General features: G+C 36.3%; 1 protein-coding gene across 4 annotated transcripts in view; it reads left to right on the top strand.

Moving 5' to 3' along the window:
- The first annotated feature begins 9,484 nt into the window (after positions 1 to 9,484).
- LOC145784772 (semaphorin-3B-like) overlaps positions 9,485 to 20,973 on the top strand; it is a 166,282-nt gene continuing 154,793 nt past the window's right edge. For all 4 annotated transcript variants that reach the window (XM_082596625.1, XM_082596621.1, XM_082596623.1 and 1 more), the window contains exons 1-2: positions 9,485 to 9,617; positions 10,039 to 10,184. In XM_082596625.1, the coding sequence (XP_082452751.1) occupies positions 9,575 to 9,617; positions 10,039 to 10,184 (189 nt within the window). In that variant the 5' untranslated portion in view covers positions 9,485 to 9,574. The remainder of the gene's footprint in view (positions 9,618 to 10,038; positions 10,185 to 20,973) is intronic.

The raw sequence follows: 20,973 nt of genomic DNA, 5'->3' as shown, positions 1-20,973 counted from the left end.
TGAGTCCGATTCGGTGAGTCCGATTCGGTGAGAGCCCGTTTCGGTGAGTCCGATTCGTAGCCTAATGAAAATTCGTCATGTCAGTTCAGTTGAGTTGTTTTTATTTATGATTCTTCATGTCACATCATATTAAAAACACGTCAACATAGCAAAGGTAGAAGCGACAAAACGCAAACGTTAAAACGTGCTTGAATTCAGTGCAGCTCAGTTGTTTTTATTTGTGACCAGGGCTGCGATTTTTTCTTTCTTGTTGAATGACTAAAAATTCTGCGTTTGTTTGTCGAATAGTGGTATGACGTCACAAGAGTCAGATTATAAGCGTTTGGGCGCGAATTACTGTGTGATAGAGAATTGATAGGCGCATTTTACGAAGCATGCTTTTGCTTACCACTATTAGATTAAACATGTTCAAAATTGAGAATGTTTTGCGACTTTAGGCTACTAAACGCTATTAGCCGGAAGTTTACCTGAATGATAAGTTCCAAAGTGACGTGGCAATGCTTCTCTCGATAGCTCCTTCGAACAGATCCCGCACTTCAGTCGCTGTTTGCTGAACCTTAACCGCTTCTCGGTAAGACCGACCGAAGCTTTTGCCATCCGTGTTATCGGAGGATTCTTTCGTTTTTTAGTGATTATAGGATACTGACTAGTGACTAACTGAAGACTATCCTATCTGTAGTTGGGCAAAGCTATGCTGTTCTTACAACTTGCCTATTACCTTGCCTTGTCCACTCCCAGTGACTACCTACTATTCTTCTAGAAGCGAACTCTTATATATAGCGACCTTTCTTATCTGTGTTTCTGATTTTGAACATCTGGTCGGAAACTAGGCTATTTTCTTGATGTTAAAAACATGCGTAATAAGTAGGCTTTATTGTGTTCTTTTCTTGTGTGCTTCTGCGATCATTTTCTCCTGTATCAATCACCTGCTTTAAGTTATATAACGGAAAGGAAATCTTAAATTTGTTTTCGTCATCATGAACTGGCTACATAAATCCATCATTGTTAAATCTTTCAAAGGATGGCATCTCGCCTGGTGCGAGACAAATTTCCTGCAGATGTCCAGACTTCCCAGCCAGCAAACTTGTTTATACATGTCATGCATTGTGATTCAACGTCTGCAGACGTTGAATCAATGTAAAAACGACGAGTTTTGCTAGCTGGGTTGTGTGCTTTTGTGAATGTGTAAAATCGCCCATTCCTACGTAATTCGAGTTGCAACCGTTTTTATATGTCTACTGTTCTTTATTCACATTGCAAAACATTTCTGCAATCTTGGAACAACAAGTGCATAAGTCAGACATAAATACAAACTTGCAAACACGTTGACAACTAAAAGTAGCCTACTTCGGTTATTTTATCTATAAAAGAAACCCGTTGTGTCGAATAGCACGAAACGTGTGTGGCGAAATGTTTGATGACAGGCGTTAGAACTTCGATCAAAGCATTTTCCCGCAGTGTTCAAAATGTTCTGAAAGAGAACTCCTTTCCATGAAAATAGCGGCTTTTTTCGTCTGTATTTCTGAACATCTGGTCGAAACTAGGCTGTTTTCTACATGTGAAAAACTTTCACGGCGTAAGATAGAAGCGACAAAACGCGAACGTTAAAACGTGCTTGTGAACTAAAAAAATAAATCATGTTTATGTCTATAAGTTAGTACTTTAAGAAATTCAGGTAAGTTGTTTTTATTTATGATTCGTCATGTCATATCATATTAAAAACACGTCAACATAGCAAAAGTAGAAGCGACAAAACGCAAACGTTGTGCTTGAATTCAGTGCAGCTCAGTTGTTTTCATTTTTGGGACCATCATATCAAAAACAATACACGTCAACATAGCAAAGGTCGAGAAAAAGATAGAAGCGACAAAACGCGAACGTTAAAACGTGCTTGTGACCGAAGTAATTTATTGAGTTGAAAGAAATTTGGCATGGTCGCAACAACTTCAGAAAAGTTTAAGATATGAAGGGAAAATAAAAAAAAGAAGATGTTACAAACCAAACAAAGAAATCATGTTTATGTCTATAAGATAGTACTTTTGAATAGTTAAAATGATTAGTTTGGATCAACAAATGTGTGGCCTACAGCTTGGATTGAAAGGAAATTATCGGGTACCGTAGCCTAGTCATCCCGACCTCCAAAATTTGTTCCAAGAACCCAGTTAGCCTAACAGTTCATTTTTATATTGTAGTAACAGAATGAAAAGGCTAACCAAATGTGTGGCCTACAGCTTGGATTGAAAGGAAATTATCGGGTACCGTAGCCTAGTTATCCGGACCAGCAAAAATTTGTTCCAACAACCCAATTAGCCTAACAGTTCATTTTTACATTGTAGTAGGCCTAACAGATAACCAAATGTGTGGCCTATAATTTTAACGTCGCTAAACGTTGAAATCGTGTAGAAAAGGGAACTTTTGCTGACTAGGATACATTGAAACTGAGAAACATTTACAGAAGCCTTTCGATGTGTTCCAACAACCCAGTTAGCCTAACAGTTCATTTTTACATTGTAGTAGGCCTAACAGATAACCAAATGTGTGGCCTATCATTTTAACGTCGCTAAACGTTGAAATCGTGTAGAAAAGGGAACTTTTGCTGACTAGGATACATTGAAACTGAGAAACATTCACAGAAGCCCTTCGATGTGTTCCAAGAACCCAGCTAGTCTAACAGTTCATTTTTACATTGTAGTAGGCCTAACAGATAACCAAATGTGTGGCCTATCATTTTAACGTCGCTAAACGTTGAAATCGTGTAGAAAAGGGAACTTTTGCTGACTAGGATACATTGAAACTGAGAATCATTCACAGAAGCTCTTCGATGTGTTCCAAGAACCCAGCTAGTCTAACAGTTCATTTTTACATTGTAGTAACAGAATGAAAAGGCTAACCAAATGTTTGGCCTACAGCTTGGATTGAAAGGAAATTATCGGGTACCGTAGCCTAGTTATCCGGACCAGCAAAAATTTGTTCCAACAACCCAGTTAGCCTAACAGTTCATTTTTACATTGTAGTAACAGATAACCAAATGTGTGGCTTATAGTTTTAACGTCGCTAAAGGTTGACATACCGTAGCCTAGTTATCCCGACCAGCAGAAATTGTCGTTTTAACGTCGCTAAACGTTGAAATCGTGTAGAAAAGAAAAATTTTGCTGACTAGGATACGTTGCATTTGTAAGATTATGTTTTTCAAACACTGTTTTACTGATGCATACTTTAAACCTTTTGGTTTTGTCATCTCTTTTTGTTGGTGTAAAATTCGTGGGTTTACTTTATCGTTCTCGCCAGCAGTGAAAAATAAAATTGAATTGATATTCGAATCCTCAACTAGTATTAGAAAATTCCAAATCCAACGACGCCTTTTGCTTATTTTGAGAATTTTGTATTTTATTCCACAATATCGTTTCTTTTGCATACCCACAAAGATAAATAAATTAAAATGATATTTAGCGAAAAAATTTGGAACTATTAAATTAAACTGTTTGCTCACATAATTAGGCTATTATTATTTATTTGCGTCAGACAAGGTTGTCCATATCCAAAACAAAACAACAAACAAATACACAAACTGCAAATGCACAAAGGTCACAGAGAGTCACTTTGGATGTCATCAGTTTAAAATCTCACTAAATAGGTTGTTACAAGCTGTTACTTGTAATCTACTGTTACAAGTTTACATACAATGGTAGTGTTAAAAGTTAGAAGAATTTGAAAGTACCGTTATTCACAACGATAAAAACAATCAGAAGACATCAGGTCTGATCAAGCGATTTGAAGAGTGAATGCAACGGATGATAAACAAAAACATGTATTTACTAAATTTATTTTTATTTATTTGTATCAGACAGGAATGCCCACATTCGAATTACAAAAGAAACAGCACAAAGAAAGTACAAAAATAAGATGCATACAAACGGCAGCAACACAAAAGCATTTAAAATGAAATTGCGAGCTCATTTTGATCGGACAACCAACCAGTAAAATTTTGATATCTTTCAGCCATGGCAGCCATCAAGACTAGGTAACAGCATACATACTGCTATTATAATGAAGACGGTAATTAGATTTACGATGGCAGTCGGACCTCATCAGGGAGGCAACAATAAAGTTAGACAATAATTCGCATCGTATGTACATACGCTGATGGGTATACCAATAAACTATTACACGAACAAGGCATATCGGTACTCCTCGTTGAATTAGTTTCTTGAATAGGCCTAGGAGGTTGTGGTTTACCCTATCAAATGCTTTCGAAGCATCTAAATATACAGAGAAAACAGGACTTCCACGTTTTATATAGGAAGACACAGCTTGCTTAAGTACAAAAATGCACATATCTGTGCTATGCTTACGTTTAAAGCCAAATTGATTATCATTTGTTGTGAGATAGTCATTAATGTAAAAAAAGTACAACATGCTCAAATAGTCTAGAAATGACAGTAGCAAGAGCTATTGGTCTGTAGTTTGCGATGTCTCTTACGTCACCAGATTTGGTTTTAACAATTGGAACTAATTCAGTTTTAAGACAAGCATTTGGCACATACCCACGAACAAGGCACATATTAAAAAATGATGAAAGATATGCACTGATACTGAAATCTGCATAAGCAATGTAGAAGATATTTTATCACAACCACCAGAGCAATTTAATGGTAATTTATGAAGCAAAAAAGAAACTGTGTCAGCAGAGGTCAGAAATTGATTAGTATTGTGATAGCCATGTACAGTAGAATTCGCCTATAACGGCACCTCTAGGGGATTTGCCAAAACTCGCGTTATAGCCGAATTGATGTTATAGACGAACTTACCGCAAACTATTCCACAACTGTCTTTTGATTAAAGAAAGGGGTGTATGATCCAATCAGGGTTACTGTGTAGGTTACCACCAAACTGACAAATTTAATTTTCAATTTAAAGTGAAATGGTTTTCAAAAATCAAAGCTAAATAGGTTATTACAGTAGTGTTGAAAATTGAAGTCGTGATTTTTCTAACGAAAAAAATTCAGACTAGGTCTACCATTTTCACAATGACATCTAGTTCTTGAAATTGTGCTATTTATTAGATTTGCTTAAAAACTGAGCGAACTTATGTTGTCCCTTCATAGAGAGAGCATCAATGATTGAAAATTGTAAGAACACCTGACAACCTTGTTATTTTCACTACGTGTGGAACTACATGTAGGCCTACTTGAAAGGTTACTGATATTTTTCATTCTTGTAATGCAATTTTTGGCTAGAAATGATATTTAGCGTAAGTTATTTTGGAAAATTTGGTTTGAAATAAAAGAAAACCAAATAAAATCAATCAGCATAAAACCCACGACTCTGAAACAATTCTAACCACATTCTGCGGGAAAACCGCGGATCTGGCAACTCTGCTAGCAGAGGACAGTTGAAATTTCAAAATCGGAGCGTGTGTTATGTCGCCATAATGTCATCAGTTATTACTGCACAGTGTGCACTGATCTTGATAGTGATGACATCACACCCACCTGTAAGACTTTGTCCAATGAAGAATTTGTCTCCAACTTGAGATTGAGAACATCACAAAGTAGTTGGAGACAAAAATTTGGAAATCTTAAGGATTAGCACAGGACTCAGGAGAATCGAAAGGTGAGGTCTGCACTGAAAGAGTATAGTAGACTGTGCTGTGGGAGGTTTTGTCGGTTTGATTAATTGCCTGGCGACTTGGGTGCCTGTTGGCTACTACCGGTACATACCGTACGGTAAACGGCTTCTGCAGACTCTAATCTAGAAGTTTCAGTCTAGAATCTGGACTTACTGACTGGCGATTTTGCTATGAAAAATGTCCAACAGATAGTAGTCTATGTCAGTGGTTCTTAACCGCCGGTCCGTGTAATTTTTTTGCCGGTCCGCAAAAGATCTTACTTTCTGCAAAGCTTATTTTAATGTGGAGTCATTAGCATATTGTAAAATTGTGATCGCACTGTGAAACATGCACAGCTGTAAAACTGACATATCTCCACGTAAAATTGTTTGATAATAAAGGTGAACTTTTTGATGACCTAATTCTGTGCCGTTGATGATGTTTTTGTGACAAATTGCATAATAGTTTTCAAGAAGTTTTGAAACACAGAAATGCATAAAAAAAATGGGGAATTTTGACCTTGATTTTGAAAAATTTCAAACTCGCTGGAGACGAAAATTTGGAATTAGATAAGTTTGAAGTTCCGGGATAAAGTCAGGCCTGCAATGGAAATTTGCCAGAACCGGAGTTTGAGAAAGCAAAGATCTTGTTTTTCAAAGAATGGAATGAAGACAAGCCGATTTGCTGTGGAAAATGCTGGTGAAATGGAGCAGTGAAAAAAGTAAAAAGAGGTGCTGAGCGTTGTGAGTCAACAATTGAAAGAGTTGGCTAACAATTTTAATGATTCATTTCGCGTAGCATGAAGATCCTCGACATGGAAACTTTTGGATAAACAATCCATGCATCGATGATGTCAACACATGCGACCTTAATCTTCATGAAAAAGAAAGTCTGATTGAATTACAATATGTTATGCTTCTACTTTGCAGTCCAGATTCGAAAAACATCATCCTCACACTTCTGGTTATCTCTTGCAAACGAATTCGTGCCTAACTTTCAAAACAATCGATTTGATGGTAATTGTTTCAACCAGCTATTTAGAAACGACAGTTCTTTTTCATGTCTGGCTTTTACAAAGCAAAGAAATCGCCTGGATGCCGAAACAGAGCTACGTGCTTTAGAAACTTTTTTGATATTTCGTTTTCCTCACATAGGTTACTGGCAGCGTAACAGTAGCAAATTTCCCACTGACATTGATTTTGTATGGAAATGGATTGACATTTTTCTGTTGGAGTTGATTTGATTGCCGTTTTATTCTAATTTTTGTCCTGAATACAAATCATATGCTAAAACAGGGATGTCCAACCTGCGGCCCACCTGAGATTTTTGTGCGGCCCGCTAGTCATTTTCACTCCAAGTAGTATTTTGAACTTCATGGAGGAAAAGAAATAAAATGTGAACTTTATGGAAAATGAAGAATGGTTGAATGATTTTTCTTTGTTAGCTGACATCACAGAAGTGCCAGCTGAGCTCAATTTGCATTTACAAGAGAAAGGTCAGTTGTGTAGTTCAATGTTCGAGTGAATAAGTAGCTTTACCATGAAATTAAAACTTTTCATAGCACAATTGAAAGCTGATGAAATTGTACATTTTCGTGGTCTATCTGAAAAAGCTCAAGACAGGTCTGTAAACTATGAAAAGTATGCTAAGTTATGTAATGATTTGCTTGAAGAATTTACAGTCAGATTTTCTGGCTTCAAAAAGATTAAAATTGAATTAAAATTATTCAGTGACCCATGGCCACCTAAAGATACGGCCTGATTTGTCCCATTTTGCAGAAATTTACAGGTTTTTCCAACTTTGGGCGAACGTTTGAATAAATTTTTCTAAAAAGTATATTTTTACGCTTTCTTTATTCTTTTCCCCACATGACACGATAGGTTTTAACATCCTCACATGTTAAAAAACAAAGAAAATTTGATTTTGAAGATTTTAGTCAGACTGTTAATTTTCAATAACAGTCTGATTTTGCGTTTTTCAACTTACTTTTTCTCATTTGCTACTGCTTCCCCAACGCAACAAAAAAGTTTTATGTCATTAGGAAACCGCAAAGAGTAAAAACATCTCAAAAAATGTCAGTCTAGCAGTAGCTGTAATCAAAATCTGCAAAATGTGACAAATCAGGCCGCATCTCCAGGTGGCCATGAGTGACCCATTTTCATTTCAATGTGATAAGGCGTCATCCGAATTCCAACTTGAACTGCGAAGTCGAGAAAGTTTGAAAACTTTACGCAGAGAACACACTCTGCCTTTAATTAATAAAGAATTACATTCACATAATGTATTTATTAAATTAGTTAATTTGTCCAGAAAGTTATTGTTTATGTGAGGCAGCACATGTTGTTGCAAGCAGTTATTTTTATCCATTAAAAACATCAAAACTGCAGAAAAAAACAGACTGACCGACATACACTTAGCAAACATCCTAAGAATCAAGACAACGTCCTTTAATGCAAATGTTGATAACCTATTAGCCGGAAAACAATGTCAAAAATCTCATTTACTTTGTGTTGTAGAAATAAATTTTTGTTTCTTTCTATGTGTATGTTATTTGTTCCTATTTTCAAAGATGAAATTACTGGTTTTTAATTGTTTCTTTATGTATTATACCTATTTTTCGTGAAATTTATTAGGTCCTGCGGCCCATTGATTTAATTCAAGTAACAATGCGGCCCACTATAATAAAAGGTTGGACATCCCTGTGCTAAAACCTTGCATTATGGTGCGCAACGACAACTTTGGTTAACAAAACGTTACAAATATTTATTCTATTCACTACGATCTTTGGTTGCCGGTCCGCGAACATTTTTTAAAAATTGTGCCGGTCCCCCACTGTTAAAAGGTTAAGAACCACTGGTCTATGTGAATGGATGCATTAGCAGTTGATTGTTGTCCTGGAAACATTGCCAAACTGAGGTGGAAAAGAGTGGTACTGTAAATCGAAGACGACAAGTGGTTAGTTTATTGTCGCAAGCGAGGTTTTGTGCAACCCATGATTAATTTTAAATGGTACCTTTGACCCACGTGTGTTGTGTCATTTCTAGAACCTTATTAGCAGATGAGAAAACATAAGGCATTTATTTCCGTGTTTAGACCACGTTTTTGTTGTTGCACAATGTAAACTTTTGTGCAATAATAGGCTACAAACCATGACGAAATGGCAAGTGACGTGTTAGTTTCCACTGTACGCAGCCAGAGAGACGCATTTCCTGATAAAGTTTCTGAACTAAGAAGTAGGCTACCGTATAACCTATTAATGAACGTCATTTTTTACAAACAACAAAAGTGTGAAGAAAGTTACGTTGTGGTTTTGTGCAGACGAAGCTCTTCAAAACAATAAGCAACAAAGTTTTGTTTTGAAATTGATTAGGCTACCTGTCTTTCGGCGTTTGAGCAGTTGTTTAATAACTGTGCAATTTAAGATCTGATCTAGAAAGTGAGGAAAACAGTCTTTTTTATATTCAACTAGGCCCGGATTTAGGAGGGCAGAGGGTGCAGGTGCCCCGGGCCCCCCTTTGAAGGGCCCCGGACGTGAAAAAATGTGATTTTATGTCATTATTTTATTTCAGCCTTTAAAGTTTCTGTAAAATACTGTGCTGTGCAGTGCTGGATTATTGCTACTGTAGACGACTAGACGTAGAGGTGTTTTTTTGCTCCATCGTCGCAAAAACATTTTTGCACAGGGGCACCCCGATCTAAAAGTGCCCCGGGCCCCCATCAACTAAATCCGCCCCTGTATTTAACGTCTGCAAACATTAAATCAATGTAAAAGATGACGGATTTTGCAAGCTAGGAAAGAGCTGACTGGCACACCACAAAGTGATGACTTAGAATGTTTGAAGGAATTTTAAATGTTTCAACATTTTGTTGTTGCAGGTTTATGTAGGTTAGGTGAATTGAGATATTGTGGTCACATTTTTGCATGGCGTTTTGGCTCCACACATTGGAGAAACCATAGGATCTGTAATGTTGATGAAGATATTTATTGCTGTAGTTGTTGCAGTAACAGGTTTGTTTGCATGTTTTTTCTTTCTGCTTTACAAATAAAGCAGCAGTGGCCGAGTGGTCAGCGCGTTGGGCTCGCAGTCGAGAGCCTGCATGTTCGACTCCAGCCACCCGCACTTGCTGTTGTTTCTCTGGGGAAGAAACTTTACGATAATTGCCTCTACCCAGTGATTGATTTCGAGTAATGGGTAGTACCAAATTTAAGTCATAAGTAGAGTAGACAACCAGAAACAGACATTGCAGTCGGCTGCAGCGTGGGTCAGGTATACGTCGGAAGGCGTACACCGATGCATAGCGCTCAAGTCCGCTTTCCCGCAATGCAGGATAAAGATAATAAAACAAAAACAAATGCTGACAGTTTCGTTTGCAGAGGTATATAAGCTGATGAACTTGTGGTGTTCTGACCGCCGCTCACTGTTTTTTAGTTGCATCCAGATCTGTGGCAAAGATATTCCAGCATCCTCAAGCAACAAATAATCTTCATAGCATTTTACACGTCGGCAACAAAAGCTACATTGCTGGAATAAACTACGTGCTTGTACTAAATAGGTTAAACGAAAGTGCTTCGAAGGTGAGCAGTTAGGATGAGTTGCAAAATAAAAAATAACACTGAATTAATGTTAATGTCATGTGATATAAAATGTCCGTTTAGTTCAGCACTTCTGAACAAATTAACAACGCGTTTCTTCTTCAGTTTGGTGCATTTTAAAGGCCATCAAAGCGAAAAATAAAACTTGCCCTTACAAAGGGCTCGAAAAAGGATAGAAGAGATAAAACGCGAACGGCGTGCTCTAAACTGAAATGAGTGACTAAATACAAGGATTTTGCAAGGTCGCAAATATTCTGTATTCAACCATAATTCAACTAAATTTTCTTCTGTCAAGCTGATTCATGTGTCCTAGGACCTCAACTGCAATTACAGTCAACAACGCTTAATTGTCCTGCTCGCTAAGGATTGTACTATCTCTATTACCTGCTTATTAGTCCCATTTTTCTGTATGATACAATTATTCCTATTTAATTGGATTACCATCCCGCTTAAATGAACCAAAAGTAGACGTATTGGAAATATCGTGTTTTGCGAGATAACTTTTCAATGAAACGAGATTAATATCTTGCTTTGTTGAAAATTGTTGCAAAACTACTTTTAATTGAAGGCAATAGGCAAAAAAATATGCTCATCATGCCACTAGTTCAATAATTTATCTTCTATCAGAATTTACAGTAGCTACCAAATGCTGTACACCAAGGTTCTCAAACTCAAATTGCTCGAAAGGCCAAATGAATATTTGTAAATTAACCCAAGTGCAGAGAAATATTGACATAAAAAAATATGGGGGAAAAACAACTAGGCCTACTGGAGAGGGCGAATATTTTAATATTTGAAATAAAGAGTTTGTTCAAAAATGTAGCTACTGAATGCAGCCGAACATTTATGAAACGTCATTCAACGTGCTATACAATACAATGTCATTAAAACGTTGTAATAGTACTAAAAACCCGTTTTTCTTTGGGGTGGAAGCAAGCTAAAGTTTTGGTAGGGCGATTGCTTCTCTAAGACCCCTCTCTGATGCCACGTCCCTGCCGCAATACACTATAAGAAGTCAAAAAACAAAATAAAACAGAAAGAATACAAAAAAGAAGTAGAAAGCACGTACCAAAAACGTTGGATCGCAAAAGAAATAGCAGTAAGAACAAAGAGATAAATAAACGCGAAAAAAAAAACCGAAAAAGGAAAACCAAAAAGGAACGCGAACGCAACGACTTGGACCTGGAGAGTAGAAGTCTTGCAACCGACTTTCAAAATGCACGGAAAAAACAAAATCTTTGAAGAACTGACTGCCGCACATCGCTAATACCACGTTAGGCTACGATTGCTATGATGGCACAAAAAGAAGAGTTTACGTAAGCAATAAGTTTGTTTACTAATTAGCGTTAAAAATAAACTAACGAAGTCAGCAATCCAATCTCAAAGTTTCAATCCGAATCTGTGAACGTTTTTCCAACAACAGCTTGATAACTCTGTCTTAATTTGTTGCAAAATATGAATGTATTCCCATAAATTTGCCATTAATACAATGCAACCGGATTTTTCTTTTAAACCAGAACCTTTAAGCGGCGCGACAATGGAAAGCAATTGAAAAGCTGAGAAAATAGGCAATGTTATTCATTGGGAATACTTTTTCATTTAATGTTTTGAAGATTGAACGACGCCAGATCTTTTTTTTGCTTCATCTGTTGCTTAATTTTTAAATTATCAAAGCATTCTTTTATATCAGTGCTTTTCAACCAGTGGAACGGTAAACACTTTCGCGCATGAACTTCGTCTTGGAGCGGATGTAATAGTTGCTCCGGCCCGGAGGTGTAGACCTATGTGGCTGTGGTCAAGTTCATGATCTTGGATAAATCTAATTATTTTGTAACCTACTGCAGCGTGCAGCAATACAAAAATAGGCTGCACAATGCACATGTTTCTAGTAACATTGGTCAACCCGTAGCGGCAACCCGTATTCAAGTAAGTAATCAAATTGTCAGAATTATTTTTTAAGAAAGGTGTAACCCAGCATCACCACCACAAACTACTTAGAAGTAGGCTACAATGTGTTGCAAATTTGCAACATTGAGCTATAAAGGGTCATTTGAAAGTGTTTTTTTGTTTTATTTTCTTCACAAACATTTATTCTCTCCCAATGCATTGGCGGCTGGTGCTGTTTGTGAGCAGTGGGGCTGCAAACAATTTCGTGGGGAGTCTCCCTCCAGAGAAATTTAAAAAATCGCATTAAATTTTGTGAGTTCTGAGCATGTTTTTACTCCAAATTTTGAAAAAATGCATTCAAACTTTGTTGAAAAGTTGATGTATTTCTAAGCTGTATTTAAAAAAAACTAACAGTATTGCTTTGGAGACAAACTTTACTAGTATTGAGCTCAGTCTTGACTAGCCTAGCTGTTGCATACAAGGTTCAAGTGATTTTGAGCTGCTCTAGCACTTCCTATACCCTGTTGAATACCCTAACTCTAGGCTACAGCTAACACTTCTACATTCATGGCTCATCGCTACTCTGCGAAATAAAAACTAATTTTAAAAAGTCTGTAAGGTTATTCGGTTAGGTGGGGCTGTGTTCCATGCAGCCCCAACAGACTCAAAAATAGCTGTAAAATACCAAAAGAGGTGGAGCTTTAAGAATAATTTTTAGCCAATCAGAGCGCTTGAAATCCAGAATCTCAGGTTGCAAAGAAGTTTGCCCAAAATCGGTGTTGCCAAACGAAACTTTTAATATTTTAATTTTCGATCAGCAATTCTCAAGTGAAAAAAGTAACCGGGTCGGACAAACACAGAGGAAAACATATTTTTCCTCTTCTCTTTCTTTTAGGTGGGGCTGCAGTGCAGACCCATGGCACGAGCCGCCACTGTCCCAATGTCATGTACTTTCTAAAAATCTTTATTGTAAATATTTAAAAAGGTGCTACGGAGAATGTATGATTCTAAACAGGTTCAAGGAAGTCAATCAAAAAATCGTCAGTATCTTAAAAACAATTCTATATCGGGTGAATAGAAAACATTATTGGTATTACAAAAGGATTTGTGTCCACAATGAAAGTAGTGGGCCCTCAATCCCTCATATCACTCATGTGCTTTGCATAATTCAGAGACAACAGTTGGCTGCTAAAAGCTTAGACGGCGGTATGGAAGAGGCTCTTAATGCTGCTGTGTCAGTTATTAACTTTATAAAAGCAAATTCCATCAATGACAGACTTTTTCAACAACTTTGTGAGGATGAACTTTGAAGAGTTCAAAACATTGCTGCTTCATACTGAAGTGAGATGGCTCTCCAAAGGCAATTTAGCTTGGGAAGACTTGTAGTGTTATGGGAACAAGTGATGGCTTTTTTGAAGCTTAAATCTGATTGTAAAGAACCTTATTCAAAAAAGCAAGCATTAAAAGCAAAAACCATTATGGAGAAGCTTGAAAATACAGAAATCAAGTCAAAAATATTCTATCTTAGTGATATTTTCGAAGCTATCAATCAACTTAATCTGACAATACAAGGAAGAAAATCTGACTTAGTGAAAAACATTCAGAAAATAAAGGGCTTCATGAATAAGTTGATGTATTGGAAAAATCTGTTTCAAAAGAAAAACACATCTTTATTCAAGAATTTAGAAATCAGTAATCTTTCAGAAAATTGTATAAACGCTTGTTACCACCATTTGGAAGGTCTCCATGAAGACTGTCAGAGACGGTTTAAAGACATTCTGGAAAAAGATATCCCAGAATGGGTTCTTGATCTTTCAAACTTTGAACCAAATGAAATTATTGATCCAAAAATATGCGAAGAGCTGTTAGACATGAAAGAAAATGTTCAGTTTATTACAAAAATAAAAAGGGAAGGTGTCTTTGGTTATACTGAAATAATGAACTCCAATCCACAGATTTCCGAAATTGTACAATCTTTCATCATATCTTTTCCAACAAAATGGCTAGTTGAGGCTGGATTTTCTGTTATTAATGACATTTTTTGTAAAAAAAAAACCGACTTGATATTAATAAGCGTGGTACAGTAAGATTAAGATTGAATCAAACTTTTACTTGTAATTAAGACTTGATGCGTGACAAACATCAAGAACAAGGCAGTCACTGACGTAAAATTTTATGATATTTGGTCAATTGTTACTTATAAATATTTGGTTAAATTTATTACTTATAAATATGTTGTTTTTCTAAACTTATGGTTGAGGCGCAACAAAAATGGCTATTTCAAGGTGTTTCAAAAATAAAATATTTTGCGAAAGAGTTTTAGATCATTTGAACGGACTTAAAGAATGCTGAAAGCGAAAATCAGCCTACGTTGTTCTTGCCCGCAAAACAGAAGGTGATCGCATGGCTTTCTCTGAAACGTGAATTCTACTGAGACGCTCAGTCACACACTGCTTATCTTCCCGCGCATGAGGAGCAACTTCAAAGCCAAAATGCGTGGTATCAAAAAAGCGAACTTTATCGAGTTGAAAACTACGACACAATGAACAATTACGTTGATAACTTACAGCTTAAAAGAAAAAATGCATTTTTCAAAACTGTCATCCGTGTTTTACTTCAATAAGCACTGTATTGATGTATATTATGTGAAAAAATATACATCTCATACACTCCTGCGCTACCGCATATAGCCAGTGATGGGCATTATCGGCGATAATTCATCGGCGATAATTCATCGGCGATAAATTTTTATCGCTTATCGTTATTGCTCAATTATTTTTTCAGTTATCGTTTATCGTTATCGCCAAAGGCAATATTTGATTATCGCCGATAATTAATCGCCGATAAATTTTATTTTGGATCAACACACAAGTGGAAAGATCATGAAAAGTAATATTTTTACTAGCCACCTAATTAATGAAACTAAAATTAAAACCAGTTCTTCTTCAGTGCCTGAAGTGTGTGTGCACAGGTCGTTATCAGGGGAGGGGGCACGCCCCCCAGCAGCGACGGCCCTGACAACACAATAATTTTTGGAGTTGCAAATTGCAATGAAATGCATGCAACAAGTCTTGTTGTTTTCGCTACAATAGGCAATCGGGAGTGAATTTTACAATTAAAATGTAAGCGCACAGGCGGAAAAACTTCCTTTGAAGCAAAGCAAAAGAAATTGGCAAGTGGTTTGTGAAAGTGTCGCAATTAGAGATGTAAATGCAAAAAAAACGAACCGTTTTTTTAAAAAAAACGTGTTTTTTTTCAAAAAAAACTTGAGCCAAAAAAAACACTCGTTTTTTGTTTTTTTTTGTTTTTTTTCATATTTTTCTGGAAAAGTTGCAATTTTTTTGCAATTTACAGCTTAGTTTCATTATAGTGCTCTTGAAAAACATTAAATTACTAAAAATAGTTTTATTGGTGTGCTGAAATTCCTAAGTGTTTGTGTTTGGCAGCATATGTTCTTGCATAGTCCTATGAGGACCTATGTTGTTTCGCTTTCTTCTTCATTCTCTGGCATGTTTGTGGCAGTAGACCTGACAAACATTGAATTAATGAAATTTGATACATGACATAATGTAGATGAGTTAATTTCTTTTTCCTTTTATGGAAGTTAGCCTATGATGTTAGTATACTGTGGTACTGGTTATTCTTGTACACACTCAATGGGTTGACGAAATTTTGACAAAACAAGGTGGCAGTATTCAGTACACACATTTACCTTGTTTGTGGACGTGGTAATTTACTAATGCAAGCTATTGCCAATTGCTTGTTTAAACATGTTTTGTAACTGATGGCTTGCCAACGATGTATATGCTTTATAAATGTTCAGCCCTCGAAATTAGCTTCCATCTACGACGGCAAAAACATTGCCGTCGCCAAATCAACAAACCTTGGATTGCGGCGGCAATTGCCGTATGCTTTAATAAAACGAAATTTTATGCGCTTCTTCTTCATCGTGTGTCACACGGCGGTAGCCCAGAGCATCACGCAAGCTATTTTAAGCGCTGACAATCCTCTTGTGAACTGTAAAAAGTTTGCAACCTTATAAATGTTGGCTTAATTGTTACGCAAAAGTTATTCTTACATCGAATGCTTATTTTTGACCGGTATCGTTGCGAGTATAAAAAGTGGTACAAAATTGGATAAATGGTTCTTTGGCAGTAAAGAAAAGTAATGCTTTCTATCATATGGCATCGCGCGTTCATAAACAGGCAGTTTTGCGTCTTCAAGTATTCCAGTGACGACGCGACAACCTCATCCTTCGATAATTCCGATTCTGACTAGTTCTTTATCCAACAGACTTTACGTTGCTCGCAGTATCCTAATTGTGCCGAAATTATGTTAGTGTACTGTATGCGTAAATCGAGGCAATCTTCTCGCAGGGAGCTATTGATTTGTTATCGGTACCTGATTGAGCAATTAACGTTATTTCATGATAATTTAACGTCGCTAGATGTCGAATTAATGTAAAACAAACGTAAATTTCTTATTGGGCATTGTTGTTACGCGATATAACGCGCCGAGAAAATTAAATTGACTACGGTATAACGTTGAATCAATCCAAAATTAACTTACTTTCCCCCCCCCCAATGAGTTGTAACGTGAATCACCGTAACAGCGTGCGTATCGCGTTGATCGCTACTTTTGGTATTATTACATCACAACAAATCAAACAGTGCGGTCGTGATAGACTTTTCGATTATTATTTTCTCTTCTCGTTTTACATGTTTTGGTACAATTTTTTCGTAATAAACGTTCACGTTCACAGCAACTGCCGAGGCAATTTCAACTTTTGCCGTTTGGCCTCGTCAACGTTTTTGCGAAGTAAAAATATGCTAATTTTGAAGACTGTGTGAGTGTTCACAGCAAGTAAAATAGTCCGAGGTGACGTCTTGGTGCGATGTATCAGCTGATTAAACTCCCGCTGCAAGTAAATCAAACAGGAAGAATTTTGAACAATTTTTGCCGGAATTAGATGCTCATTTTGCGACGGCATTTTTATTGCCGTAGCAGAATGGCCATTATGACGTTTGCGGCGGCATTTACCACGGCAATTGCTGTGTGCCGCCGCTAATTTCGAGGACTGAATGTTGAAACAGAAGTATTCTTTTCGTGTGTTGTAACATCTTAGATTGGACACTTGGTCATTGATGCTTCTTGCAGATTATTTGGGACATACAATGCAAGAGACCTTATCACTGATATTTTTAGCTGTCAAAAGTTAGTGCATTTGTCAGAAAAGGTTTAGGTTAATGTTCCTTTCAAATGCCCACCACCCATGTTGACTATTGCTAGTAACTACCATTCTACCAACCTTGAATGAAGAAATTTTTCCTTTAAAGTGGAGTTTTTCAGCACTGCTCAGTGTTCACAGAGTGAATAAATGCTTCATAATATTTTTCCTGACAAGTATAAAGTTTTACCCATATTCCCACAATGCAGGATAAAGATACAAAACAAACATCAAAGATGAAAACTTATTTTATTTGAGAACTAGGCCTACTGTTTTTTGAGATAAAAAGAAATTGACCTCTTGTCGTTACGCACCAATAAAACCATGATGCAAACTTTAATTTTTTTTATTGGGCAGAGGAAAGACTGACGAAAAGTTAGGCAAAAACAAAAAAAGTGCTAAAGTCTCAAAGTTCTGCAAACTAGTTCAAATTGGATGGATTAAGTGCAACCAATAACCATACTTCTTTTAAACATGTCTATGACAGCACAATGGTGTGATTAAGGGAAAACAAACATGACTATGACGTCACAAAGGATTATTGAATCTCTTCAGGGAAAATAAAAAAACATCAAAACGTTTCCATCTTTCACTACATTTAAATGTGATTTGGGCTAAAAGTTGGGACTTTAGCACTACACTGCTTTTGCCAAACTTGTCATCAATCTTTCTTCTACCCAATTATTATTTTTTTTAATTTACGCACCATTTATTGGTGCGTAACGACAAGAGGTTAATTTCTTTTTAGCTCAAAAAGTAGTAGCCAAAACTTGTTTTAATATTCATAAACAGATAGCCCACCCCATAAAACATGGGGGTAGAGCTAAAACTTATGTAAATATGTTGAGCGGTTCTTGAGATATGGCCGTTTTTCTATTGCTCCTTATCTATAAAGCCACTTAGTGGCTAAGGTTATTTCACTTATAACTCGAGAACCGCTTGTGTGATTTTCATCACGTTTGCACCAAATGCACATCAACTGGAACAATCTCTTGACGTTGTACTGGTAATGGTGTGGTGTGCTGGTGAAAAGTGCCTTTGTGAAGTAGAGAAACAGGACCCTGACCACCTGGTCCTAACGTAACATGCCCATTAACCAAAATCCCAGGTGGTTTCGAAACTGTACACGAGTGTGGTACTGCATTTAACAACTGGCTGAACCAAATTACAGACAATACTTGAGATGTGCCAACCATAGGACACTGTGTTACTATTTGAGACGATGAGAAACCTTTATGGCTCGTGTGTTGAGACTTGAGAGACATATTGTCTCATTTGAAAGATGTTATACGAGTTATGAGACTATTTTTTTGTTGAAAGAGACGCTATTGCAATGAGTTTACCCTAATTGCTGCATATTGTGACATTTAATAAAAAAATAGGTAAAAAAAACAAAAAAAACGAATAAAAAACAAAAAAAAACGATAAAAAACAAAAAAAACGAGCTCGTTTTTTTTAAAAACAAAAAAAAACGTTTTTTTACATCTCTAGTCGCAATATGAGGCCGCTTTTACACCGGAAACATGGTCTTTCGTGCCACCTCACGATCAACTATTTTATTCTTGTGTTTTCTTTTTTCGTTGGAAGTGTTAGTTTTTAGTAATTGTCGTAAAAAAATAAAATCTCTCTCGTCAAAACATAAAACTTACTGTTTTAAGCGCATTAAATCTTTAGATGAGTAGATTAACTAAAATTGCAAGAACTTGCCTTGAGACGTGCGGTTACGTCACAAATTCAGATTAAAAGACAAAATTCACACACAATAACAACACAAGATCGGTTATAGACTGTAAGATCGATTTTTTTCTAGCTTGGCGATATAACTTTAATCCAAAAATAATAACCGAATGCATAAGTGCCATTTAACTTAAAAAGTTAACCCATTTGTGCCGAAAGTGAAAGTACTTAAAAAAATTTTCGGAAAATTTAAATATTGCATATTTATGACCTAAAAAACATTTCACAATTATTTTTTTCCTAATTGTGTTTGTACTTTTTGAGAAAAAGCTGTCCTATATATAAGACGCTAGGCAAATCCGTTATCAAGTTTCTTGTGCGTAATGCTTAAGCGTTATTACATTTTACTTATCGCTCAAAGTGATGAATGGGAAATGTCTTGTTCATGTCTTGTCATGTCATTATTGTCATCGAGCATTTTATTGAAATGAAAGTTCAAAAAATATGAAGATGAAAATTAGCAAAGTAACACAACATCACTAAAACAAGTCATTGCGGAATATGATATTGCTTGAAGCATTTAACATGCAGACCGACATCACATTTTTTGCATCTTGTAGTAACTTAGTTTTTGCATGACAATAGGCGGATCGAGTTGCGTGGTAAAATTATGCTAAATACAGTATAACCTTTCTCATTTACTGTAGCCTAGCCTACCTATGCGACATAGCCTACCTCAATCAAATATTTTTATTCTCTCTAATACAGTGCATACATTGTAATTCTTATCTCAACAACTCAGCGTTCTGCCATTGCTTTAATGATGGTGTTCACAAAGAAAACAAAAAAAAAATTATCTGATATTATCAGCAAATTACGATAATTATGTTATTGTTCTTAAACAAATACGACTAATTTGACAACCTTGATGAATTTCACAGTATGCACATTTTTACTACCAATACCGCTTAAGATTACTGATAAGTTTTCAAGCATTTTGCGTTTTGGGGAATTTTTTCAATTATTGCTGACTTTGCTGTAAACAGTCCTTTAAGCAGAAAGCAAAATACAAAGTTTGGAATTTTTTATGGTATTTTCATTTGATTTAATTATTTTGCCTACTGCACGTAAGCGGCAGTGTAACTCAATTGATAAAAGCCCGGGATAAAAGCATCCAACTGGTATCTGAAGGTATAATTATATGCACGGCGGTTATCTCAGTGGTTTGATTCTGGATCAAGAGGTTGAAGATTCAATACCCACGCTATTGCGATTCTATTTATGCATAACTTACAAAAAGTTTTGTCCCTTTACAGTATATTATGTTCGATTTTTCGTCATGTTGATGAAAACAGTTCGTGCTGCATGGGATGGAGCAGCGCTAATCAGGAAAAAACAAATTATCGTTATCAGACATTATCGGCGATAATTTATCGTTATTGCTTAACTTTTTTTTTATTTATTGTTTATCGTTGTCGCTTTAGGCATTTTTCGTTTATCGATTATCGTTATCGCTTAACTGAAAAATGAGTTATCGCGCCCAATACTGCATATAGCCTACTCGAGTATGGGTCGATTTCGTGTATAAGTCGAACCCATACTTTTGAACTGAAAATCATAAAAGAACTGAAAAAAAGAAAAGAAAATGTGTTTAATGGTCCTGGTCGCAGATATTGCCTGCATTTACGACGTCTCTTACCGCTATTATCACCTAGCCAATCGTACATCATTGTTTTATGCAGCCGCTAAGGTTTGACATCGACTTCAACGGTCATGGAATGTTATGTAATAAGAGCGATTATATCCTACACACAAAAAATAAAAAAAATTGATCTCTTAAAACAGCTCTTTCTGCTGTTTTCTCTCGTGAGCTTAGCATATTGCTCAACAAGTGCATAAAGTTTTGAATTGACCATAGACATCTTATTATACCTATACCGCGCATCGTCACTTCTCTCGTTTACGATTTTTGAAGAAAGC

The sequence above is a fragment of the Aplidium turbinatum genome, chromosome 15 (assembly GCF_918807975.1).
Source record: "Aplidium turbinatum chromosome 15, kaAplTurb1.1, whole genome shotgun sequence".
NCBI classification, from domain to species: domain Eukaryota; kingdom Metazoa; phylum Chordata; class Ascidiacea; order Aplousobranchia; family Polyclinidae; genus Aplidium; species Aplidium turbinatum.
The sequence above is the reverse complement of the archived record's forward strand: the minus strand, read 5'-3'. Positions and strand labels throughout refer to the sequence as shown.